This window comes from Pavona decussata, unplaced genomic scaffold (genome assembly GCF_977016875.1).
Source record: "Pavona decussata unplaced genomic scaffold, jaPavDecu1.1 SCAFFOLD_246, whole genome shotgun sequence".
In the NCBI taxonomy this organism is placed as follows: Eukaryota; Metazoa; Cnidaria; class Anthozoa; order Scleractinia; family Agariciidae; genus Pavona; species Pavona decussata.
In genome coordinates this window covers 163,963-190,313 of record NW_028145651.1, presented here as the reverse complement: position 1 = coordinate 190,313, position 26,351 = coordinate 163,963, and the positions used below count along the sequence as shown (strand labels likewise).

At 37.6% G+C, this 26,351-nt stretch overlaps 1 protein-coding gene and 2 long non-coding RNA genes across 6 annotated transcripts in view; all 3 read right to left on the bottom strand.

Moving 5' to 3' along the window:
- LOC146457127 (uncharacterized) overlaps nucleotides 1–26,351 on the bottom strand; it is a 32,970-nt gene that overhangs the window by 3,958 nt on the left and 2,661 nt on the right. Inside the window, exons 2-3 of one of the 2 annotated variants that reach the window (XR_014858589.1) lie at nucleotides 22,347–22,575; nucleotides 22,018–22,100 (exon numbers count right to left, since the gene is read on the bottom strand). This is a non-coding gene — a long non-coding RNA (uncharacterized LOC146457127). The remainder of the gene's footprint in view (nucleotides 1–22,017; nucleotides 22,101–22,346; nucleotides 22,576–26,351) is intronic. The other variant, XR_014858588.1, reaches the window with a different exon arrangement.
- Nucleotides 567–6,279, bottom strand: LOC146457129 (uncharacterized). Its single transcript, XM_085092333.1, has 7 exons — nucleotides 6,099–6,279; nucleotides 5,897–5,966; nucleotides 5,609–5,645; nucleotides 5,125–5,171; nucleotides 4,656–4,752; nucleotides 3,980–4,105; nucleotides 567–2,077 (listed from the first exon to the last, which is right to left on the bottom strand). The coding sequence occupies exons 1-7, from the start codon at nucleotides 6,235–6,237 to the stop codon at nucleotides 1,433–1,435; spliced, it is 1,161 nt and encodes a 386-aa protein (XP_084948459.1). The 5' UTR covers nucleotides 6,238–6,279; the 3' UTR covers nucleotides 567–1,432.
- LOC146457128 (uncharacterized) lies at nucleotides 19,545–21,894 on the bottom strand. 3 transcript variants are annotated; one of them, XR_014858591.1, is made up of 4 exons: nucleotides 21,584–21,894; nucleotides 21,216–21,376; nucleotides 20,241–20,382; nucleotides 19,545–19,715 (listed from the first exon to the last, which is right to left on the bottom strand). It is a non-coding gene; the product is annotated as an uncharacterized LOC146457128 (long non-coding RNA). The 3 variants fall into 3 exon arrangements; XR_014858593.1 differs by having other exon boundaries at nucleotides 20,309–20,382; nucleotides 21,584–21,892; XR_014858592.1 differs by lacking the exon at nucleotides 20,241–20,382 and having other exon boundaries at nucleotides 21,584–21,887.

The window sequence follows — 26,351 nt, the reverse complement described above, 5'->3', positions numbered from 1 at the left end:
ACAGGCATGGAGGATCGAGGATTTCCACGGTAAGTTTGGACTGCTTTTGCTTTGATCATCACGCAACCCTTGCACATCCCTGACTATAATATACAGAAGTTTTAGGTTCAGAGATGTCTTCGGCTAAACTGAGCGTTATAACGTACGCAGATTTTGGAAAAGATATCTCGATATTTCACCACGTTGTGCATTGGTTTGTTCGATTAAAAGCGGCGTTTAATTCTTTCGCAGAAGGGAAATAACGACATCCAGTTCACTATTTGGCGAGCGCGATCACTTCTCGCTTTACAACTCACTGCCACTTCTTATTTTAAGGGCCGTAAAGCATTATAGGAGATTCGTACATAACCGACTTGCCCTTGGGTGAATGAAAGTGTAACACAGAGGGTGGACGACCTGTGGCAGAAGCCGTGTCAGTCATTGAAAATATCCGATAAGCCATGGAAAAAAGCATTTTCATGTCACTATTAATCAAAGCGGGTTTTCTCTAAAAGTATTCAAGGTTTGTCTGAGGAGGCCAGAATGAAAAAAAAAGAGTCAGCGAGTACCACGTTGTGAACGGAGGGCAAAATAAACTCATTATTTTAATTTATGAAAACTTCACTTACATAATAAAGAATGTTTACATATTGACAAAACTTTCTACACCCAGAGGAAATCAATCTAACAAATTGCAAAACTGTTTTTCTGGTTAGCTAAGTCACTTTGCAACGAGACAGTTCAGTCAAATAACATGAACGTGAACAGCATGCTTTAATTTGTAAACACGTAATTCGGCTTATTGACCTTCTAATATTTGGTTGCTTTGTACGTTTATCTGGCCGCAAACTAAACTGCCAAGTAACTCTTTTACAAACATCTTTTCACTTACTTTTGCAATTGTGTAATCTGAAGAGTTGTAACACTGAACTACCGCTGTAATAGCAAAAGGAACTTAGGACACTAGTTGCAATAAAACTGTAACGAGGAATGACTTGGTAACAAGCCATGAAAGGTATCCTCCGACTAGTTTTGCCTCGCGTATCCCTAATTTCATAACAAATTGTAAGCAAATTATTATAATCTTTGTCTCATTTTCAATAACTTGGAATGAGTGCAACCATTGTCGTAGAAATGTACATAGAATATGAACGACGTTACAACGCTAGTGCTCACTGCATAGTCAACAAAATTTCACTTTATAACTTACAGTTGATGGAGGCCAAAAATCCCCTATTGATTGAGAAGCAACCGCATGGTATGCATCGCACCTAATGCAAACAATTACTCTGAAACTTGTTAAAAAGGGCAGGTATCGCCTCAAAATGAAAACACAAACCAGTACTTAGTAATAATAGTTTTAAATCTTAACTACATGCTCTGTTTGCTGACGTTCAACGCTTTTACTCGTAAGTAGTGTTTCCGGCATGGAACGTTTTACAGTGTTGTTCATTTATAGTGAAATGTTCAACTGCTGAAAGAGGAAATCTTTATGCTCCTTGTTCAGGCGTTGCTTGACAATGGGATGAATGTCTAATTGTGCTCCGTCAAAGGTAGCGCTACTGATGCTGTTTCCTTTCTGAAAGGAAGAAATATTTACATGAAAATAGACAGCCTGTTCCTTTCCAACTCTCAAGATCCCTGTATTTCTATCTTTCCAGGGACGGTGTTCTTTGTGTGTAATGGCGACGTCATGCGGAGGAGGAAAGAGTCCACCATCGGCCTTTCGAGCGAATTTGATTCCACATCCTGTACAAGTTGTCACTCGGGGATGATCAGACAGGAACACAAGAGAATACGAATTGATGTCCTCACGATGCCCTTCGTCTGTCTCTGCTAGACTTTCTTGCAAGACTTCGTGTTCTCCATTTCTTCGAACAATCTTCATTTTCACGGGCTGGCGATTCTGAGATGGAGTTTGCACTCTGTCTACATGTTCAACGATGAAGTTCTCTTTCTCGTTGGTCTTCTTCGCTCTTCTTCGTTGATGTGGCTTTTTACCAGCACTGCCAACATCCAGCCCATAAGTAGACATTTTTGTCACACTTGTCTGTACACCAGTTTTCTTGTGCCATGTTACGAAATCTACGAGTTTGCCCTTGAATTCTGCTGCCGCCAGTGTGTGAGCACAAAGACTGGAATGATTGTATGCGGGACAGTCATCATCGCAACAGAATTTACCATTTTTGCATTGCCTTATAACATGCGGTTTCGCTGATGTATCCAATGCTACCAATAGAGTATCGTCTTCCCCAAAGCCATGTCTAACTTTATTCATTCGCAAGAGCCTCTGGGCCTTAGAGAATTGATGGGATAAAATGCTTTCTGGGATACCAGAGATGCCGGACTGTGTATGTGATATGGAGAGTGTGGAAAGCGTTTGTGACATGGGACCACTTTCTTTGGCTCTTCTGGTGTACGCTCTTCTGTCCGTAGGATTCATCTTTCTCCACTTTTCTGGGGATATCTTCAGGTGCTTATATTCATCTGAGAGTCTGCATTCCCCCTGGTCAATTATTGCTCCTTCCAGCAACGAATCTTGTTCCTTCACAAGTTCATGACTCTTTTCAATAAGCGTTACGAGGTTCACACGTTTGTGGTCCGTCTTGAGCTTTAACAGGTGGTTTTCTGCTTCATTGTCGTTTATTGTGTATAGGGAATCCCCAAGTCCCGCCTTTTGTCGCATGGGTTTCAGCATCGATGCGTTGATCGTGTCAGCAACATTTTTGACAAACCAGTCGTAGAATGTGGGAGTTTGGTATGTGATTTCCCATTCTCGAGCATTCCAAACATCCTCCAGCGAGCACAGTTTTGCATAAAAGTCATCCGAATCATCGGAATCCACAATTCCGTGATACGAGATAGCTGCTGCATTATGACCAAATATGTCGTCGAGAAATTCATTTTGGTAACGCCCATTGATGCCTATACTGGAGAGTTTCATTTCAATGTTTTTACGCAGGTGGATAAAACAACGATGATGGTCAGCCACAGGGAACTCTTCATTGAATGCATTTGACAAAGCACGTTCGCCATCAGTGCCGAAGGCTTGAAGAGACACGGTGTTTGGATTGAATCGCTTAACTGATGAGGCTAAATATCGGTACGTTTGTTCCGTTTTGCTCTGATGAACAAGCATGGGACCAAGGAAAACAGGTGATTTATCTGTGGTTACGTTAACAATTTTGCGGCACCTGTAGGTCGTTGGAGTCACGCTAAAATTGCCAAGATTGAATGTTGGATCAATACCAAGAATTGAAAAATCGTCTTCCTGACAACAGTACAGCTCAATATCTTTTAGCTGCCTGTCAGTGGCAAGGAAGGCCATAGGCTCTGGTGCACCAACTACCTCTCTGACATAACCATCTTTAGTTTTGCACTTTTCCATAGCTTCAAGCAAGATATCTCCACTGGAACTAGCTGACGGCATAAAGGATGCCGAAGTAGACGATAATACGTTCTGCACCTGCCTGGAATTTCGCGGCAGATCACTTTTAGAGCGGCAAAACTCCAATCCCCCCTTCTGACGTACAGCTTCGAAAAAGACCTCTCGGGGTTGGCAGCTTCTGGATATTTTTTTCAGCTGTTCGAATGTGCTTGGTTTCGTTCGAACATAAGGCTCTGTGTTGTTTTTTGAATTTCCATGTTCCTTAAGGTTCAAAAGGGTTTCTTCACCTTTAAAGTAATACTGAAGCAATGCCAGTCGGTGCCTTCTCGACTTGCTATCGTACACGAAAGACATCTGCTTCCGATATTGTGCCTCCTTGTCGTGGTGAAGATACTGCTTAACCACCATGATGTAATCAGCGTCTGTTCTTTTCTGCCTTGTCACTTGAACATCCAGGATATGGCCACTCTTGTTTCTCTCAACTGCAATATAGCTTTTCGGGGAGCCAATATGGACCCACTTGCCAAGATCGTCCACCCGCACATCTTCGGGGTGGGGGAGAGCATCTAAATCTATTACAAACGAAGCATTCTCCATCACCTGAAGGGGGACTTCAGTGCAACATGGTTCTTTCACTCTCAGCAGAATGTCTACACTCTCTTTACTGGAATATGGTGATTGTCTGCCTTTCTCATAATAAGGAAGGCGGCTGTCGTCTTCGTAATACTTCTTGAATTCCTAAAAAAAAAACATTGCTTCATAAGACATTCTATAAAACAGCACCTTCATGTTTAATTAACCCATTGCTATTTTGGGATGATTCGTTAATCACCAACTGACGATTCTAAAAGTCGGAAAACTGTTACAGTGGTTGGTCTCGCTACAACTTTGATGGAACAAGGAACGATAAAAATGACTTAAACTGCGTGCGCTAAGAACAATCATGGAACCTCAGTGGCTCATTTGGGTAATATAAACTATGTAGAGTAGCTTGATCTTGAAAATTACTTCCTTAAACAGTCATTTTCATGTATAACGTCGCTTTTGAGGGAAGAAAAAGTACTGTAAAACGGCGTTTTTCTACGGTTGTAGCTTATTTAGAAAATTGTCACTTTAAAATTGAGACCACTGACTGTCATCATAAAAATGTTTGGACTGTAGTTCATGATTATCTCGCGAATGAACTGACTGGAGAACGAACGGTTTGTATATTACCTGGAGAATCACCCTAAAATGTCAGTACTTATTAGATACCGTATAAGTTATCATTATGTGTCACTCAATGTACCTGCTGACTATCCTCAGAGTCCTCCTCTTCCTCACTCGTGTCGATTATCTCGATTGCTCGCCTTACAAACGCGATTTCCTCCCGCACAACCGTTTTGCTGTATATATAAAAATAATAATAATAAAAGGAAATTAACCAACTCTTGCATCATCCAAAAACGTTCACCACTGGAAAGGGCGCCTTGAAAGAAAAGTGATTTGTGATTTGTCGAAAAGTAACGAAGATATAGCTCCTCGAAGTCGCGAAACTTTTCAGACGTTTGTATGGTGGGGACAAGTTTACAAACGTCTATAAATTTTTGCAACTTTGCCAATGTTACCAATTTGAAGGCGCTCTGTCCAGTGGTGTCAAAGGAATTTCACTAACTGGTCCATGTCAAATGTTGAAAAAACCGTGGAGGGGTCTATTAGCATCCCCCAAATTTGCATATCCAAGAATTACCAGCTGCTTAATTACTTTTAAAACCTACCTCTTAATTTTCTTAGCATTTGGGGAATTGACAGGGCTGCTATCCGCCTAAATAAAATCAAAGGTTAAAAATTAATACAAAAATCAACATCACCCAAATTTAACCTGGACTGATGTGTAAGATTTTTAATTTGCGTTAATCTTCAATGGTTGTGGAAGGACACGTTGTTAATCCATTACTAGGCAGATCACATGATGAATTTATAGCTGAGATTTTAGCAACCTCTCGTTCCCATGGTAAAGCCTGAGCTGGTCAAACAAGCAAAACATCTCCTTTATTTAAAATGTATTCAAAATTCAGTTGGGGTTTTAAGTCGGACAATAAATCTTCTCTATTACAAAAGATTGCCCTGGCGTACTAGTTATTATTGATACGAAGAAAATAAAAAAGGGTTGTCGTGACTATAATGTAGCTTGTTTTTGCACTTAATAACGAAACTACTACTGACAGGACAAAAAACCTTTAATATAGTAAAAGAACGTACCGTATCAAAGACTTCATCCTGACTTTGTTTGAAAACACTATAGAGAAAAAATGAAAATAGCAGTGTTAACGAAAACTTGAAATCAGAATTGCTGTGCAACCTCATGACCCTATTTCAATGAAAATATCATGTTACTTTAATCTAGAAACATTAGCAAAGAAGCCAAGTTGGCCGTGAACAGCCACGCAAAGTGACAATGCATTCTTTCTATACATGTAAAATACTGTAGTAACATTAAGGCTTTTTTATACATGCAAAACAACTGAAAATAATCGTGACGAAGCACACCTTCTACTCCGCTTGCAAACTCTAGCATCTTCTGTATCTTCGTCCGATAAGTAGTTCAAATCTGAACAATCTGGCGACCAAAAATGCAAATCGTTAAACTAAGTATTGCCTATAGTATCCTTCAAGCTCAAAATTTACAAGATTCAAACAAGGATGTGTTAGGATTTTAGTGATAATCGAGACAAACGCAAGATAGCCTTACCTTGGAAATCCTCCATGACGATAAACGTGACGAAGAACCCCCAGCGTTGAATAAAGTGAGACCGCTGTCCAAGTCTCCTTGCTGGAATATTGGGACCATAAGGAGGGTAGGGTGGGTTGTGAAGAAAGAGGTATCGCATTTACCTTCGACTTAAACAATAAACATTAACGTCCCCACGTCCCCCTATATTTGACGTCCCCGCGTCCCCGTCCCCGTCCCATACGTCCCCGCGTCCCATGCTTGATGTCCCCACGTCCCTCCCCACGCGTCCCCAGGTCCCAAGTCCCCACACACGCGTCCCAATGTCCCCGTCCCCTTGTCCCCGTCCCACTTTTATACACAGCCTTTTGGGAGCAAGGTAATCTACACTGCATCACCTCTTTAAGCTATTGTAGATCAAATGCATCAAGTCATTTCCAGGCTAATCCCATGAGCATTTGGATTTTTGTTGAAATAAAACTGGGAAAACTTCACATTGGGGACAAATCAGCAATTGAAATACCCCATTTTACAGTTAAAAAGCTGATTTTTTTGTTTTTCGGCTTTCGCTTACTATCAGGCCAAACTAAGTCTCACCAGTACCCATACCTTCTGTGGATCTACCATCTTGTTTTTGATCTCCTTACATATGGTTAAGTGGTGAGGAACTTCTCATTAAGAGGAAGTGAAAGTGCTATGGGTAAAAAATTATGAGGTACTGGAGTAAACTAATGGCCACTGATCCCCAGGATAGACAGTGTTGAAAAATATAGCCTGCCCAGGGAGAATAGCACTGATGCAATTCACTGATAAAAAAAGGTGCACGTAAGGCATTGGACTGGCCCACGGTTACAAGTATCCCTAACATAAATTAATATTCTTTGGCCAGCTGTACATTTAAGTCAATCACTTTGCCATGACAAAAAGACTTTTGGAAATGTCATCTGTCACTCTTTTGACGAAGAATTTTACAGTTTTCCTGTTTGGACTAAAATGGTAGCTGTCACTGCAAGTGCAAGGCGTGATACAGCAAGGAGAAGGGACCTGATTTCCCCCATGAGACAACATCACTGACACCACTCTTACCCCTTAGAAGTAAAAATGGCATAATGCTTGCTGTTGATAAGGGGGCATTGAACAATTATTATATCAAGTTTCCTGCATATAGGGAATTAAGGTGCTTTGTATGGAATGGCCAAAAATAATCACCTGTTGACAGAACTTACTCAATTATACAATTGACTGATTCAAAGTAGCTACAACCTATAGCTTTGCAAAAAATGTTTTAAAGGGGTAGTGTCACCTATTTTTAGTGTCACTACGAATATTCAAAAAACGTATTTTTTTCAATGGAATCATTAAAATAATGGTTTAGTTTTGTTAAACTACTATCAATGTTTGACTGTGGATGGCTTGGGTGGAAGTGGATTTCAACTTGACAAAATTAGCCAATATTTTCAAGTTCTTCCTGTGTATTTTAGAGAAGTCACTAAAAATTGATTGTGGTTTGTTATTCTTGGGAGAAAATCCTTTTCTTCCCAATGTTATAAGAGCAATTCATGTCACAAAATGGGTTCTTTGTCAAATATTTGAGCATATGTTCATCCCAGAGCGACAATTTATAGTAGCTTACTGGTTGAATGGACCTTTTTTGCTTAAAGTGAAAATTAAAAGAAAAATTCAAAATTAATGAAACATGATTAATTAAAATAGCTATGAATTTTAGTATTTTTTTGTTTTCTGATAATTCCTTCTGGGATTATAGTGATTATTTTCTAACATTTATTCTTACAGCCTGTTAAATTGAAATGCAAGGTTTTATTGGGAGCCAAGAATAAAATAGACAAGAGTAAAGACAAATTATCTACAGGACTCAAAAATTATTTTATGGCTGGATGTCAAATGTGCCACAAAAACTAATTTAATCATCTTTTGGATTTTAAGATTCAGTTGACTGAGGATCATTGCCAAACAAACAAGTGTATTATCAAGAGCAACTTACTGTTATTCTATAGCTGACATAAAAATTTTAATTTTTCAACTTTCTTGTTTAACTCATGATTTCTTTACCTTCCAATAGTTGTAAGTCTGACCTGCCTAGATTAGCTCTCGCAACCTGCGGGGCAGTCTATTTTCAATTGCTATTTTTTTATTGCTGGATTTATGAATAAATTTTTTTAAAAAATAAGCTAAACTGACTTACTATGTAACCTTCATGTCCTTGAATCAGAACTGTTCTAGAATATTCATCTACTACTATGTTTACTGCTTGGTAACACCTTAGTCAAATCATGATCATGCTCCAAAATCTTGGCCTACATAGCACTGAAATTGGCCGTAAAAAATTAATTTTATTCCAGTGAACATCATTTTTTGCACAGCTTTTCTATGACTGACTTTTCTTCTGCTTTTAGACTTCTTAGGTCTGGAAATAAGAATGACTTTCCTCTTAGGCATGTAAAGGTTTCTCTCAAAATTGAGTGCAAACATGTTAAACTGAAGCTTCCTTTTGCACACAAAATATTAAAAAACTGCTGCTAGCTACTCACCATAAAACTGAAACAAGAAAGCCCAAAAGTGCACAAGAAAACAAATTACAGACCAAAATCTAACCAGAGAAAGTGCCCAAGTTCCATGCTAAAAATTTCCTAGACGAATATTTTGTTAAAAGAGTGAAACAAGTCCAGCAATTGAGAATGGTAAAAAGCAACCCAACACTTATAACTTGAAGTGATAAGTCACGAAAAAAATGACATTAATACTGATCATTGAATGGGCAGAGAAAAAAAATGCCAGAAAATTTTCACTCAAACAGAAAAAATGCAATGATGAGGGTTGTGGAACTGGCCCATTAAAGAAATGTTCCCAGGGGGCTTTCATCTCCCCTTTCTTGCAAACGGGTCTTGACAATCTCCGAGCCAGCGAGCCACGCGAGGCACACGTGTGAGGCACTCAGGTTAGCCTAAAAAGCACTCCAGTTAGCCTAAATTTTTTTTATTTTTTTTTTATTTTTTTTTTTTATTTAACACGCTTTAATTAAATACGCAAATACACTAATACACTTTGGTTGCTTACACTTATATAAATTACTTACACTTATACAGTATCTGAATTTTACAAAGTACTTTTCTGTTAAATTAAAAGAGAAAAAAAAAAGACAACTAAGTAATAGAGAAAAAGAAAAGAAGAGATGAAAAAAAAAATATTAAGATAACAAAAGAAGTTAAACGAAAAAACTACAAAATCGAGTCTCTGCATTAGCTTACATATGTGAGTTACGAAAAAAAAAATGCATCGCATCATTTATTTTGATTGAGAGCAGAAATTCCATTTAAGCACATTTTTCTAATTTCCATTGAATAGTGAGTTTGTTTACAAGTTCATCTAAAGACAATTCTTTCTGAAGGTGTTTAGAGGAGTAGATATATTGCTTGACCAAGATGATGAGTAAATCTAGCCTGCGTCTTTCGGGGTCCGACAGCGCATCAGTTACATGATGTATATCACGAAAGACAATTTGTTCGCTTGAGAGTGTTATTGTAGTACCTTGGCACTGGTTGAACCATGATATAATTTGCGAGTAAAGTTTTACAGACTCCCTGCAATCAATAAAGGTGTGTTCTATTGAATCAGCACTAGAGCAATATATACATTTATCGTTATCCGTTAAATGAAATAGTTTGAGTTCTCTTCTTGTTACAGTTATTCTATGCAGAAAACGAAAGCAAAATTGACGGAGTTTGTTATCCTTAGTAAAGCGGTATATATCTTGAAACTTGTTTGACCAATCAACAAATTTTTCTGGGAATTTATCCTGCCACTTTTTAACTCCACTTGGAACAACGGAGCCGTGATTATTGAACAACTGGTAATAATTTTTACAGCGCGCTTCAGCAAGATCAAAAAAGGTTTTATTTAACGGAACGGATGCGGAAGTCGAAGAGAGATCAGCTGCAGGTATAAACGTTTGTGCTGCTCTCCTTTTCAACTCAGATGGAATGGCTGAAATTAGTTGAAAGTAGTGCAAATAATTTGTGGCAATGTTAAATTTGTTGCTAAACTCTTCGTATGATAAAAACTTGCCATTTGTATTTAGCACATCCTTTACTGATACAACTCCGCTATCAAACCATGACTTCCAAAATAAGGTAGCATTGTCTATGGTTATCGACTTGTTGTTCCAAAGAATGAATTCGCCATTTGGAAGGATGTTAGTTGTCTTCTTAAGATCTTGAAAGTACTGAAGAAGTTCTCGATAAAAGAGAGGCAGACCTGTTTTCAAGAGTTTTACATTATAGTTGCATTTAAGGAGAAATAATAAGCTGCCATGTTCTCGAAAGTAGTAATTTGGGATTGCCTTCCATTTATCATCAGACGTGTCCAGTAGTCTACCAATCCAAGCTAGGCGTAACGATTTAATAACCGTGTGAAAATTAACAAAATTGATTCCCCCTTTTTCTACTGGTTGATACATAACTACTCTTTTTATCTTGTCTTTCCTGTTTTTCCATAGAAAGGCAAAGAGATTCTCCTGAACAGTTTTGATAATCGATTCTGGAACAGTCAGCATGGATGCAGCATAAACTAACTGTGATATACCTAAAGCTTTCGCCAATAAAGACTTGCCATATATCGTGAGATCTCTTGAGAGCCACAAGTTCAATTTTGTTTTCATTTTCTTTATCTTCGCGTGAAAGTTTTCTTCAGTACATTTATATGTATTGTAGGATAGATGTACTCCAAGAACTTTAATGGGTTCTTTTGTTGTCTTAAAGTCAAGTACTTTCAAATTACTATCTTTCATGGAACCCATCCACATAGCTTTTGTTTTCTTCTTATTTAATTTTAAGCCTGAAATATTTCCAAAACGATCCAAGATCTGTAAATAGGGTTTGAGTGATTCAACATTTTCTGTTATTATAGTGGTATCGTCAGCAAACTGTGAAATTTTGACCTCCTGGCCGTCTGGGAGGGAAATGCCTCTGTAATCTGGATCTTGGCGTATTTTTACTGCTAGCAATTCCACAGCGAGGATGAATAAAAGAGGACTTAGAGGACAACCTTGACGGACTCCTCTTGATATATTAAAATACGTTGTCAAAAACCCACCATTCATAACTGCACTTTGTACACCGTTATAAAAAATTGAGATCCATTTTTTCACATTTGGGCCAAAATTGAAAGCGTTCAAAGCTTTAGTAATGAAAACCCATTCAAGGCTATCAAAAGCCTTTTCGAAGTCTATAAAGAGAAGCAATCCCGAGGTCTTTTTAGCATCTAGATATTCCATTATATCACTTAAAAGTCTTATGTTTTGGCCTATATATCTTCCCTTGACAAATCCGGTCTGATCTGAATTAATTAATTTTGGAAGGTATTTTTCTATTCTTTTTGCCAAAGCCTTCGTCAAAATTTTATAATCGATGTTAAGTAAAGATATTGGACGCCAATTAGAGAGTTCAGTCAGGTCGCCGTCGGCTTTTGGTATTAAAGTTATTATTCCTCTCCTTTGGGAAATAGATAGGGACCCGCTTTGGAAGGCTGCATTATAAGAATTTAGCAGATCTCTCCAAATGAGATCATAAAAGGACTCATAAAATTCTTTAGTGAATCCATCTTCACCTGGAGTTTTGTTGTCCGAGAAAGAGCTCACCGCCTCTTTTAATTCCTCATATGTAAAATCGTGTTCTAATGAATCTCGTTCCTCAATATTCAATTGAGGGATTTCAATTCCCTCGACAAATGACTCAAAACTCTCGTTTTCACCTTGAAGTTCGCTATTAAGATTTTTTTTGGATGTATACATATTACTATAAAATTTTTCAAGTTCTTTCTCAATCTGTTTTGGATCTGTTATCGTATCTCCATCCTCTAATTTCACCTCGCGTATAAGTTTTTTTTCATAGTTCGTCTTCTCCAAGTTGAAAAAATATTTTGTCGGTTTTTCTCCCTGTTCAAGCCATTTTGCTTTGGATCTAAAAATAGCTTCCTTTCCTCTATTTTCATATATCTTTTTCAATTCTTCTTTGGCGGCTTCGTACTCTACAAGAACATTTTGGTCTAAGGTTTCAAAATTCGTATTGTAAATTTTATTGTCAAGATCTTGTAATTCCTTTTGAAGTGTTAATTCACGTTTTTTAAGTTTGTACCTTTTTTCTTTAGAATATCTAATTGCTTTCATACGCATTTCCATTTTGATTAATTCCCACAATAATTGTTTATCTTTAACGTCGGCGTATTTCTCATGTATTTGAGGATAATAGAATGCAATCTGTTCTTTAAAATTGTCATCTTCTAGGAGAGAGTTATTGAATTTCCACGTGCCCGGGCCTCTCTTAAGTTCACTTCTTATGTTAATCTTCAAGAAAGTCGCCTTATGATCAGGTGCAACTGACATTCGAATCTCAGCATTTTGGACTTCTATGGAGATCGAGCGGGATACCAAGATAAAATCTATTCTCGATTTTAAATTAATAGTTTTAGATTCGTAGGTGAAAGATCTTGTTTTGGGGTGCAATTTTCGATAGATATCAATAAGATTCAGTTCACTCATAAGATTGTCAACAGCATCCCTGTAATTCGTAGATTTCCAGGCTACACCCCCACTTTTATCTGCTTTAGTAAGTGTACAATTCCAATCACCCGCGATAATTAACCTGGAGGTATCCGTTTTCTTTAAAAGAAATTCACTTAAGTTTTTAATAAATTCATTTTGGTCTCGATAATCAGTGGGTGCGTAGATATTTACAATGAAAAATATTTCCTCAGAGATTTTGAGTTTTGAAATCAAGATTCTGCCTTGATGATCAATTTGAACTACGTCGAGATTAAAAGTAGAGTTTGGGTTTGACAGAATACATACGCCCTTAGAGTGTGAAGTTCCATGGCAGAAGAAGATTTTTCCGCCCCATTCCGCAGACCATATTTTCTCATCATCCGGTTGTGAATAGGTCTCTTGTAAACAAAAAATATTGGCTTTTTGCTGTTTTAAATAGCAAAATATTGCTCTCCTTTTGTTTGGATTTCTTATACCTCGCACATTTAGCGAGATAACTTTTAGATTAACAACCATTATTATGTGAAAAAATTGGTTGCATACAAAATATTGTTAGGTTAATGCGAGACCCAGTAGCTAGAAACAGTACGTGACAGGAGACGAAAAAGAATGTAAAACTATTCACTTCTGGGAATAGAACAAATAACCATTCATTCAGACAAGTATGAAAAGGTCGAAAAAAATAAGAAAACATAGATCTGAAGGCCGAAGTTGTTAAAGTTGTTAAAAAGGTTCACAAGATTCACACCTTTAGTGCGACTTTGAGGGCTCCGGACTATTGTTTGAGTGAAAATGCAAACTATGGCGTGCAAATTAATGCATTTTGGCCTGGTGAAGTAGTTTTATGTAAATTTTCGCAAAGTCTACACAAGCAAAGACAAAAACTGACCGGAAAAACAAAAATATTTAAGTATATATATGTATATATAGATAGTGATCCGTACGTAAATAAATAATTTATCAACTGACTAGCGAAATTTAAATTATTGAAAAGAAAAACCATAAGCTAATAATGCTAAGACTAATAAGATTTAGGTAAGCTTGGATGTTAGCTAATCACTGTCATGTTGCCGTGGCAAAAGATAGTCCGGCAGGTTGTCTACTGAGTAGACAGTACTATTGACTGATATATTTTTACCTTTTATGAAAACTTTACCGATGTTCAGTTCCTTGGCTTTCCTATATGCGGCGCGGAGCTTCCCACGTTGCCTTGCTGATTCCGCGGAGAGATCTTTGTCAATGAATACAGATGAGAAGCGAGAACTGTCCATAAGTTTCTTTTTGTTTTCCCAAACCCAATCGCTATCCATTCTTGCGACGAAACGAACTAAAATTGGTCGTGGACGTGCAGGTCGTGATGCCCCTTCTCTTGACTCTGTCGAAGCTTCGTTGCTCACAGCACTGTTCGAAGAAGCTGTATTACTTGGATTTCCCGTTCGATGTATTGCGTGGAACATGATATTTTCTGGGTCGGCGCTGAGTTCAGATAGAACATCTATTATTTTACTCGAACACTCCACACTGCTCTCTCTAGGATTTTCAGGAATGTTATAGAAACGAAGATTTTCTCGCCTGGAGTAATCTTCCATCTTAATAAGATGATTTTTAAGAGCGCTAATCTCTTCATTTAGTTTGCTATTTTCTCTGGTAGTGGTGTCGCACTGGTCTTGTAAATCTTTGTTCTTCTGTTTAAGTGATTGTACTTCTTCCCACACGGCGTTCAGCGACTTCGTTACTTCGCTAAATTCTAATTTGACTGCCTGGATTTCACTTTTCAGTTCGTCCTTTGATGCTTTAATGTCTGTGTGGATGCTGGACAGCTTTCCCAGGATCATTGTGTCTGTTACTTCATCTTCAGGGGACGAACTTGATCCACGTGCACGTTTCTTTTCTTGATTTTTAGGCATTCTTTGGTCCGAGAAACTTAATTTGTTGTGAAAACAGCTTCCACGAGTCAATAGGAAATCATTCAATACTTAACCAGTACAAGTAAAAATCCTCCATGTCACGAAAACGCCATAGTTTGTTGGACAGTTAAAGAAACGTACTAACCGCCATGACAGTCAGCCCCAGCCCCAAAAATAATCAAGCTTCCTTTTGCACACAAAATATTAAAAAACTGCTGCTAGCTACTCACCATAAAACTGAAACAAGAAAGCCCAAAAGTGCACAAGAAAACAAATTACAGACCAAAATCTAACCAGAGAAAGTGCCCAAGTTCCATGCTAAAAATTTCCTAGACGAATATTTTGTTAAAAGAGTGAAACAAGTCCAGCAATTGAGAATGGTAAAAAGCAACCCAACACTTATAACTTGAAGTGATAAGTCACGAAAAAAATGACATTAATACTGATCATTGAATGGGCAGAGAAAAAAAATGCCAGAAAATTTTCACTCAAACAGAAAAAATGCAATGATGAGGGTTGTGGAACTGGCCCATTAAAGAAATGTTCCCAGGGGGCTTTCATCTCCCCTTTCTTGCAAACGGGTCTTGACAGCCCAAAAGTGCACAAGAAAACAAATTACAGACCAAAATCTAACCAGAGAAAGTGCCCAAGTTCCATGCTAAAAATTTCCTAGACGAATATTTTGTTAAAAGAGTGAAACAAGTCCAGCAATTGAGAATGGTAAAAAGCAACCCAACACTTATAACTTGAAGTGATAAGTCACGAAAAAAATGACATTAATACTGATCATTGAATGGGCAGAGAAAAAAAATGCCAGAAAATTTTCACTCAAACAGAAAAAATGCAATGATGAGGGTTGTGGAACTGGCCCATTAAAGAAATGTTCCCAGGGGGCTTTCATCTCCCCTTTCTTGCAAACGGGTCTTGACAATCTCCGAGCCAGCGAGCCACGCGAGGCAGACGTGTGAGGCACTCAGGTTAGCCTAAAAAGCACTCCAGTTAGCCTAAATAGCACTCAGGTTAGCTAAAATAGCTCCCCAGTTAGCTTAACGGTTAGCATTTATGTTGGGGGTTATTCATGCCTCGCATGCCTCGCATGTTTTGTTCATGCCTCGCACGTTTGGCTCACTGGCTTGCTGGCTCACACATTGGCCACACTGCTTGCAAACTTTTCCAATCATTTTTTTGCCTGTGAAAATTTTCACCCCATCCAGGTATCTGCCCCTGAATCTTTGAGAATGACTTCTTGGGGGTCAATGGGATCCTGTTGCAATGAAATTCCTCTAGGGAGTAAAGCTATTCACCTAGTAGTAAGTAAAACTTGCTGTGAATGTATTTTGCCATCCATAACCATTAGCCTCTCTGCCATTTTGTAAGCACCAACAATTTTTGGAATTTCTCCTCAAGTATCCTTTTCCCAGAAACCATATAAGCAGTAGAAGTTACATGAACACATAAATCAAAGTTTTGTATGATCACATAATCTAGTTGGGGAAATTATATTTTGGCAAAGGGTGATTAGCAAGAGGCAGGTACAAAAGTCGGACCGGATCAACTAGGACTGCCAGTCCGGGTCGGGTCAACTCGGATCATGAAAAAAAAACAAAAACGTAAAATTAAATGAAATTGAAATTTTTACCCATTTGAAGGTTAAAATTCCGGTCAAAAATGGGCCAAATTAAGAAAGACTCGCGACGTTTCTCCGTTTCGTGCTAAGTTCCAGTTCCTCTTGGCCTCGTCTTGAGATCCCGCCATGTTGATCTCTACGATCATGGACCAAGATGAAGGTAAAACCTAGGCCATCTTTGTCAGTGAATTTGTATCCGCACACCAAAATGATAGTTTCAGTAATTGAGAATGAATATATTTTATTCTATTTTTAAATTTTTCATATTTTAATTGCATTATAAATTATAATATACATCTAGTAATAGGACCTCTATGTAAACCACTCTTGTGATGGAGCATCCTTTTAAAAGATTGTTATTATTATTATTTTCTGATTGTTCACAGCAGGTGATGTTTTTTTTTTTTGTGAGAAAGCAAAGAGGGCAAGGTGAGTGTTGTGCACATTGATCACGTAGCGTAACAGAAATGGGTTATGACTGAAACTATCATTTTGGTGGACGGATACAAATTCACTGACAAAGATGGCCTAGATTTTACCCTCATCTGGGTCCTTGATCGTGGAGATCGACACAGCTGGATCTCGAGACGAGTCCGAGAGGAACTGGAACTTAGAATACAAAATGGCGGCTTGACTACACAGCACGACACGTATAAGCGTCGCGAGTCTTTCTTAATTTGGCCCATTTTTGACCGGAATTTCAACCTTCAAATGGGTAAAAGTTTCAATTTCATTTAATTTTATGTTTTTTTTTCATGATCCAAGGCGATCCGAGTTGATCGGAGTTGATCCGACCCGGACAGGCAGTCCGAGTTGATCCGGTCCGACTTTTGTATCTGCCTATTAGCAAATCAAATTATAGAAGTTTTGCCCATGTCAAATTTGACCCATTCAGGTTTATCACCCAGATTTCAAGTTTGAACCCTACATGTACATTCAACTAAGTTCGCTCTGTATGTGTGTCAAGTTTGCCCCCCAATTTTAATCAAATTCTGCTCTGAAATGGAACTTAGAACCCAGTAACTCATGTACCTTAGAACCCAGTAACTTCCTTGCTATGAAGTTGATCAAAATATAAACAAATTAAAACAAAAACAAAAAACAAATTGGTGATGTACCAAAGGTATTCATAAACATTAAAAGATGAATCCTGCTCAATCTAACTTTTATGCTATCCATTCAGGATTGATAGATAGATAGTTTATTCGGATCAAAATCTCAGCAGGGCCGAATTGGATTAATGGTTACAATAACTCTAATAAAAAATAGAATAAAAGGTAAGATCATCATTTAGTATTATCATCATTAATATCATCATTTAGTAAGTTCATCATTTAGTATTGTTGGTCATGACTTTCATAGAGTTTGCGGCTCCTAAAGGAGCCATTTAAAATGATCCATGCCACAAGGCTGCAGGTCACAGCAGAGAGGCATTTTGTCTGCGCATGTCCCTTGGCCCTTTTTTTCATACGATTAACCGCTGGCTATGCGCCCGTTCCGCGCAGAAAATTCAACAGACGATTCAATAATGGTGCGAGTATTTGAGAGAAATTTTCTTGTCATTCTTGTAATTTTTCCCTTGGTAACGTGGGTGAAAGCGCCAGAAAGTCCAAAAGTGGTTGTGTGGTGTGCAGAAGAAAGTCACAACCGAATAACTTTCAAAAAGTTAAAGCGTACGTAAACAACTTTGAGTCTTGTTTCAAGATGGTTAAAGCGATCGATGAAGATGAGGTTATTTGCGAAGGATGCAGAATAGCTGTTGAAGAACACAGACGTACTGGAAAGTCATTTCATCATGTTAGTGCTATCTCAAGTTATTATTGAACATTTGTAGTACTCACTTTCCTGTAAACATTTTCTAGAGCTTCAACTGCAAGTGCAGTTAACTCTTAAGCAATTTTGTCGAAAAATAAAATTTAACACAAGTTTATGTTCTCGTTTAAAAGTTTGTTGACATGAATCTCAACCAGCGAGGACGATTACCGAAACACAAAAGGTCAATGACGAGTAAAGAAAAGTCAGATATCGGTAGTACTAAAGAAATGGTAGTTATATCCAATGAGAGCTTGGTAGAATTGGAGGAAAAATTACGGAGTAAGTAACCTTAAACTTATTCGCAATCAGCCTCATCAGATATGGAAGTTAAAAGTTGGCAGTAGTTTAACTCTTCCAAATATACTTTGAACAAAAGGAAAGGGTCTTTAACACAGGTTTATGTTATCATAATTCATTAAAATTCAAATGCTTTATTTTGGTCAAACTGCCTAAAACCTCAACTGGTGAGAATTGCACCATGGAGGGGTGGGTACAATAAATAAGCAGCCTGTTACCTAACAGCTGAAGCCTCGGCAAGTGACACAACAGCTGAATGCTTGACTGCATCCCTTACAGTTCACAGGTTGAGCTCCTTGCCTCTTATTAATACAAACCAATAACGCTTCTTCTTCTCGACTGAGCTTTGGGTTGCAAGCAATTCTTCCCATCATTTTTGCCTTGGCCTCTTGACAGCAAAGAGCCCAAAAGTTTGACCAGTTTGTTTTAATTCACATTCTTTGTGCTTGCATACAATCCAATCAGAAACCAAGACATCTTCAGCTCCTGATTGGATGGTTTGCATGCAGGCATGAAAAATGTAAACCAAAACTAGTCACACTTTTGAGCTTCCTGCTATAATACAAACTATTGAATGGAAATTCCTGTCCAGTTCCACCCCCTCATCCCACTGGCTAAATTAATCAATTTTTTTGCCAACAAAAATTACATTCATTGATCATTTCACCTGCAGATGAAAAATGCACATACTTTGCAACTTTATTTTTCAACCTATTAAATTATTGGAGTTATGTGACAATCTGTCAGTCTGACAAAGACTCTTATTACAGGCCAAATAACTAACAACTTGTAGGACTGATAGTTTCTGTGATCTATCAAATCTCAGAGAGGGTATCCCCTGGGAACAAGATTGAATGAAAATTGGATAACTTAATAAAATAATGAGATTTTTGTTGACCTCTTTCTCATATCTTGCAGTGTTGTGGAATCAGGAGTAATGAAACTCGTATGAGGGCAAACTGTGAGGCTTTGACTTAGAAGTGATGGGAGCCCTCCAAACTATAAAACTCTATGAAAAGGAAGAGGAGTTAAAGGAAAGGGAGAACACGGTACTGGCACTGGAAGCCACAATCAAAATCCGACAGGAAGAACTAATAGTTAAACCAAAAAAAGTAAAGAAATCTGTGATTGAGGCCAAGTGGGTGGCTGCCCAGCTTCGACTAATGGCTGGTCAGCTTGACCGCTTGGCCAATGAAATTTTAGAAGAGGTGAATTAGTCATCGGCATAGGCAGCTGCACTATTAGTAAGATTTCAAAAACAAACGCACTTTGTAAGAATTTTTAACGGTGAAAATATTTATTAATAATGACAGTTGTAATAAATCATGTAACAAAACTGTCTTTATTCACTTTCTTAAATTTGTCATCTGCTTCTTCCTTGCCATATCCTGGGGTGATTTGCCAGTCAATTTCCTTTTGATTTTTCTTTTAAATCTCTAAAATAAAATAAAAGACAGCAGTTAATCAACCAGCACTAATAATAATTATTATTAAAAACCTTTAGCCCCTAAAAATTTCATTTAAACCATAATAGTAAAACATGAAGGGCCTGTTGATATAGCATGAACACAATTGCCCACTTCCCCTCCCTGCTCTTACACAACTGATATCAAATCAGAATAATATAAATACACAGACAGGAAGACAAAATCTGTTTTTTATAGTACCATTGGGACTTCTAGATTGATGCAAGGTTGTTTAATGGACCTAATAATCTGCATCATTGACAAGCAAGGAGCAGAAATGTCTGCTGGAGCAGGTTGCATTATTGACCACCCTATGCCAAATATAGTTATAGAGTTTTAAATTTTGTCGAAACCCATGTATACACCTGGTTCTTTATGTGTCAGCGAGTACTAAGTTAAAGTAACATTAAAACAATCTGGATTTTATAATTATCATTTATCACATTGGTCAGGTATACTATGTGTATACACAATTATTACTCTGTAAAAACTTACGTGTACAACTCAGAAGTATTCAACACTTTTTGTTATGGGTAACATTGAAGGTTATACAGCTGAATCACCTTTCTCACTCTTTCATTGAAAATTTGAAATACAGTCATTTGTCCAATTGACATCTCAATTTTGTATCTTTTACCTGTGAAAGAGCAAGTAGATTTTATCCTAATTAGAGTGACCTGATCACACCACTGTGTGTTTTTCTGTAATGTTGCAGTCACTTTGTGCAACTGCATCTTTCAGTGTATGGAAACACATTGAGACTGTCTCCAGGTCAAAGGATGATCTTCAGTTTTCAGTTCACAATTTGTAAACATTATCTTATAACAGAAAATAATATTGCATTTCCATGTTACGTTCTACAGTGTATGAAGTTGTTGCAAGAGCAAATATGAATTGTAACATTCTGAAGAAGTATAAACAAGACATTAGCAATACAAGGAAAGGACCAAAAAGTGATCCAGTTTTCTTTACGGTAAACATGAGTAACATATACAGAAAGTGTTAGCATCAGGCACAGATTGTAAGAAGTAAACGTGAGACCTCTGTTGTTGTGTTTCCCTTCATAAAGCCTGTAAAATTAAATTTTGATTCAAAATTCAGTTCGCAAGGCAGAAGCATGCTAATGAAATAAACACGATAGAATACAGCTGACGCCATTCGTTTCGAAAACTACATGAACACACAGAAAACGGCAGCAGTTTAACCTCATGAGAAAAAGAGCACGCATTTTTCTGGAATAAATAAACTGGATAAATCGAAAGACAAATAAATAAACAATGAACTGATAGTGGTGTGGGATTTGGGGACCATGAAATACACAAGTTCTACGTAAGTTTTTACTCAAGTTAGCGCTTGAAGACAAAAAATGCAATTCATAAAAATTCCCACTAAAACACAGAAACAAAGGGGCCAAAGTCGAAGTGAATTGAAACGAGACTATAACTGTGACAATGATATATGACTACCTACCTTGCACAACAGACTGGGAGAGCAACTACACCAAAGACTGTCATGAGCCACGACTTGGAAAATCCAACAAAACCTTCCAAGTAAAAATTCGCCAGAGATTGTACTAAGAGCATTTCAATCCTAAAGCTGGAACATTTTTTAAAGCCTAGACTCCTAAGCGACTGCAAAGAGAAAGAAAAGACAATGTTATTAGAAGTGATTTGAAGCTTGGGGGCCGCCGGCAACTATACGCAAATTAACTTCGAAGTTGAAGTAAAATAAGCTCAAATTCCAAATTCCCTTCTTCCATATGGTCATGTATCTGACGATCGTCTCAACATACAACCTTGTGATTCATAACAATAAAGCTTCAACATCTTAAGACTAACCTTCAAGGTTTGTCGTCTGATGTGAACATCTTGAACTTCGGTAAATCAAATGTCAAACTCCTCTTCTTCGGGCTTTTTTCTCGTTCTGTTCCTACTTTGATCATTCAAATATCCTCATCCGAAGTCTCAGCAAACACCACGAGTACCCATAGTATTAGAGATGTATGTAAACTTGTTACATGTTTTCATCTCTCCTGAAAAAATCTTTCTAAAAGCGTAGATCGCTCACTTGAAAACCAGTGGAAGCGCGCTCAAAATAATAAATGGCGCCGACCACTCAAATTCTCATTCTTTACGCGCATGCGCAGACAAAATGCCCATGTGCTGCAGGTCACAGAAGAAAATACTTATGTGCTATGCAGCTTGAGGACCACAAAGATGTGAGCATACCGACAATAGCTGTTTTGCAGTCCTTTCTCCACTTCTGAACTCACCCTACAGGTTGCAAATTCTGGCTTGGAGTTCGTGGTAAGATTTTCTTTGGACTCGGTGAAGCTGCTTGCATTCCAAGACCAATCTGATTTGAAGCACATGTCGTAAGAAAATGTTGCATATTTATTACAATAAACCAGTGTATTTGGATTAATGACTCGCAGAACTGACGCCTAATTAACCCACACTGTTCTCAAAGACAAGATTGCTTTTATCAATGGATTTATCCACTGCAAAAAGTCATGTGTTCCTTGGAAGAACAAAGCCTCCACAAAATAATTTAATTAGCAACTTTCCAATATTATAAGAGAAAAACAAAAAGATTATGTACCTTTGGTTCGACATGCCTGTCATTCTTTCCTCTATGCCACGTTTCACCATGTACATGAATTATACCCACAGTTGTTGATTTATTTGTTTTTCCCACGTTTTGAAGAGTATGCAGCAATCTTGAATTAGAGGAGGAAACTTGTGGTCTCATTGTCAACTGCATGTGGCTCTGCTAACAACAATTTGTCTGCAATAGACTGCATGTACTGTGGAGCGTGGTCTGAAGTGTCCTATCAACAACAACAACAAAAAAAACATTTAGTGAGAATTTCTACAAAAATATGCATTTGATGTCTTAGCAAACCAGATAAGAATCAGTAAAATTAAAGTTCAACTATACCATTGTATAGTTTCACCATCGTTTGCATAGGAAAAGTGAAAAACATGTTACTCATGCGTGTTAGTGATAGAGGAAGATCATTACAAGTGCATACGGGTGTCACATTTTACCACATCCTGTCTAAGTGTGATAGTCACTCCCTGGGGTAGTCGATTGATAAAAACTGGTTTCGATCAAGTGATCTTCACCGATTGATAATGGAAATCAGTGAACATTGATAAATTAATTTGGTGTGCCAAATTGATATTATCAATTTTTCATGATTTTATTGATTTATAACTGAAGTCCAGCAATGTTGTTATTTAGCATCAAACGTAAGGCTCAGACCCTTGATGTTGAAGAAAATGAGGTTTGTCTGCATTTGCTTTTCCAGTGCCATAAACGCATTAAAATGATTTCTGCTTTTAATGAGAAGTCAACGGTGCACACATTATAATCACTTGGTGCATTAGTAATCCACAACATCATTTTACTTAAACAATACTGAGGTTGCCATATGGTTTCTAAACGACAGAAACCAGGAGAAATAAAGAGTATACAAACGTGGCTGCTATCAGCCAGCAACAGGAGTAAAAACTGGTGAGATTTTCAACTCAATTGTCAAAAAACATTCTATTTGTATGAAGTCAATTGTCATTTCTTACACAAATTCCAATGATGAGGTGATGTCACTGGCAAAAAAAAATCATCCGATATAAATCGATGGAAACAGTAAAAATCAAGGTACATGTAAATCGATAAACGAAATGAGTGTGTCATTGATTTCTACCGATTGATTGATACAATTGATATTTATCAAGTCAGATTTACCAAATTTTATCAATTGATAGATTGATTTATAAATTGATACCAGTTTTTATTGATTGACTATGCCGGGTCACTCATAAATTGTATTGATGCCAAAGAAGTGTTGTTAGGTAGGCTTCATTCTTTTCCTCTCATTCACTCCTTTTCTACATTGAATGCTTCTAGTGTAGGTATGCACCTTAACAATCATCTGAAAATTGAAATGAGCAGTTCCAGAAAAGATCCATACCCACCCCATGAAGGTCATTGGAAATGCCTGGGGGGAGGGGGGGGGGAAGTCTTAGGGGTCAAAATTTTAGAAGCAAAGTATGAAGCTAAACTGGAATTTCCCTAGGGGAGGGAGAATGCAAAACAAAAAAAACCTTCTGTGGGGGGAGTATGGATATTTTCTGGAAATGCACAATGCAGCATTGTTGTGCCCAAAAGAGTGAAGCTTATAATCTTCTTAATCCTGCTTTAATTAGTGCTATACCAGCCAAAAACAACATTATTGAAATGAAGGCTGATTATGTGATTTGTTGACAGCCAGCATCTAGGAGCTTTACAGAGCTTGCAATGGAAAAGAGTATCAATTTTGGTATTGGTATTCAACAATTATTATTATTATTATTATTATTAATTTATTTATTTATACAGGAAGTCTGGTTTAGTCCAGGCTTTGAGGTCTTGACATGTACTCTGAATTCTGTGCAACCCATGTGTATTAAGCAGTCACTTAGCAATTCCCTGAGGATGACCACTTTTAAAAGTTTGAGTGTATTCATTAGGAAGATTTAGAATGGTGTTTAGGGCAAATTGCAAATGTGACATTCATGTTTATATTTTCTTGAAAAAATGAGTACATAGATGACAATAAATGCAGAATAATTCTGACCTTTCATGCTAATGCAAAAACTAAAACAGAGGGTGGCAAATGAAGGATGAACATGGTCATGTAGCTATTTCTTCCGTTTGCCAGCTGCTGTAAATGTAATTCTTAATCTTTAAATTGACTACTAGGCTGCACGACTTGAAGAGAGCTAGCTTTTACTTAGTTACTTAATCTTTACTTTTCCAGTCAGTGTAAAACGCAGACTGCGCAATTCAGACTGCAGACCTGGGGTAAAATGCAGACTGCAGACCAAGGGTAAAAGGCAGAGTAAAGACCTTGCAGAGTAGGGATAAAATGCACAGTAAACAGATGAATACAATGAGTGAAATGCACACTGAACCAGAAGGCCATTTCGGGGCGAGCATTTGAAAGTAAACAACTAATCTACACCTTTCATTTTTAGTGATGGAATAGTATTAAACCTACAATACATACACACATACTTTATTGGCTCGTCCCCACGGGGCTTTGCAGAGTCAATTTAAAATTACATAACTAGATACAAGCCAATAATAAAAGAAGATAAAGCTAGTAGATTAACTAAAACAGTCATTAAGAAGTTTTTGCCTAAGTAAGCGCTTGAACACCATCACGGAAGGGCTAAGTTTGAGCGAAGGCTGCAACTCATTGGCTTTAGTCTGCAGGTGTGAGACTCACACATATGCATGAGAGTTGGTAGGTATAAGACGTTGAAATAAGTTGCATTTTATTTGCTGCCAATGCAGCAATTTCCTTTGATTATGAAGACTTAAATTATGTAGTCTTCAACTCTTTTTCAATGTTATTTGTTCTTAGTTTTAACATTTCAAGCTGTTAGCATAGTTCTTAGTTTTTATCTTGTCAAACACCTATATCATGAGACTCTGGCTCAGGAGACTAGGAAGCCACTCCCTGAGTATTTGACATTAAATAAATTATCTTATCATCTTGCGGTGTGTAACAAATGCAGATAGACTTCTAGACTTGCAGACTGAACAAACAATGCATTTATTTTAAAAATATTATTGTGCAACCTCCGCCATTTCCACAGCCTGTGCTTGCTGCTTGGTAGGCTTTAAGAATACTTCCTACTTTCGTGAGTGTCCTTTGAGGTGCAATTCAGGAAAAAAGTTCCGTGCCAGTTTTGAGAAACTTGGTCAAACTATAATTTATTATTAATATCAATGGTCGTTTAAGAGAAAGTTTATGTCAAAAATACAATTTTAGTGAAGTTTTACATTATGAAATGTCAGGATACTGTAGTCTGCCAAACGACAGAGGCCTTTTGGATTGAATTTGTTGATCAGATATCAAACGCCTTGCAATAAGTACGAGTATTAAAGGGACTATGTCAGCAGGGAGACATGTGCAGTAGGGTCCGTGTGTTGATAGAACCACTTTGAAATCGTTGGCCCAACTTTTTCAAATACTGTCGGAGAGTTCAGGAAGCTGAATCCCTTTTCATCTGTCTGAATCCCATTCATCTTTAGAAAGTTAGCTAAATTTTTTATTTACAAACCTTCCTCAGTAATTACAGAAGCTGTTTGTTGCAATATTTCTAAAATCGTTTGCTCTTGGAGCTCAATTGACGTGGATTTGCGGCTGTTGTTCTGGCTGCGGCCGAAAAAGAATACATGACAGCAACAGCACAAAACATAAAGTGTGGAATCATGGACATCAAAAGATTTGCCTGGATAGTTATTAATGTTATAACATCTGGCTTGACCTCGATATTGCTATGAATGAATTGACATGTGATGAGTGTAAATCAGACATGAATACAAATACCGCAGTTATTGTTTTGACAAGCCGACCTTTTCTTCATGCCATAATTAAATAAATCAGTTATGTGCAGTATACTTTCGCAGTTTTGCAGGGGTAACCACGGGTTTTAGACGTAGTTTTTCGAGCACAAGTAGTTTTGCGATTGCAAGGATAGGCATATAAACAAAAGGAACTCACACTGTATTGGCAAAGGTGAGCTGACCGATAATTCACATCAGATGGCA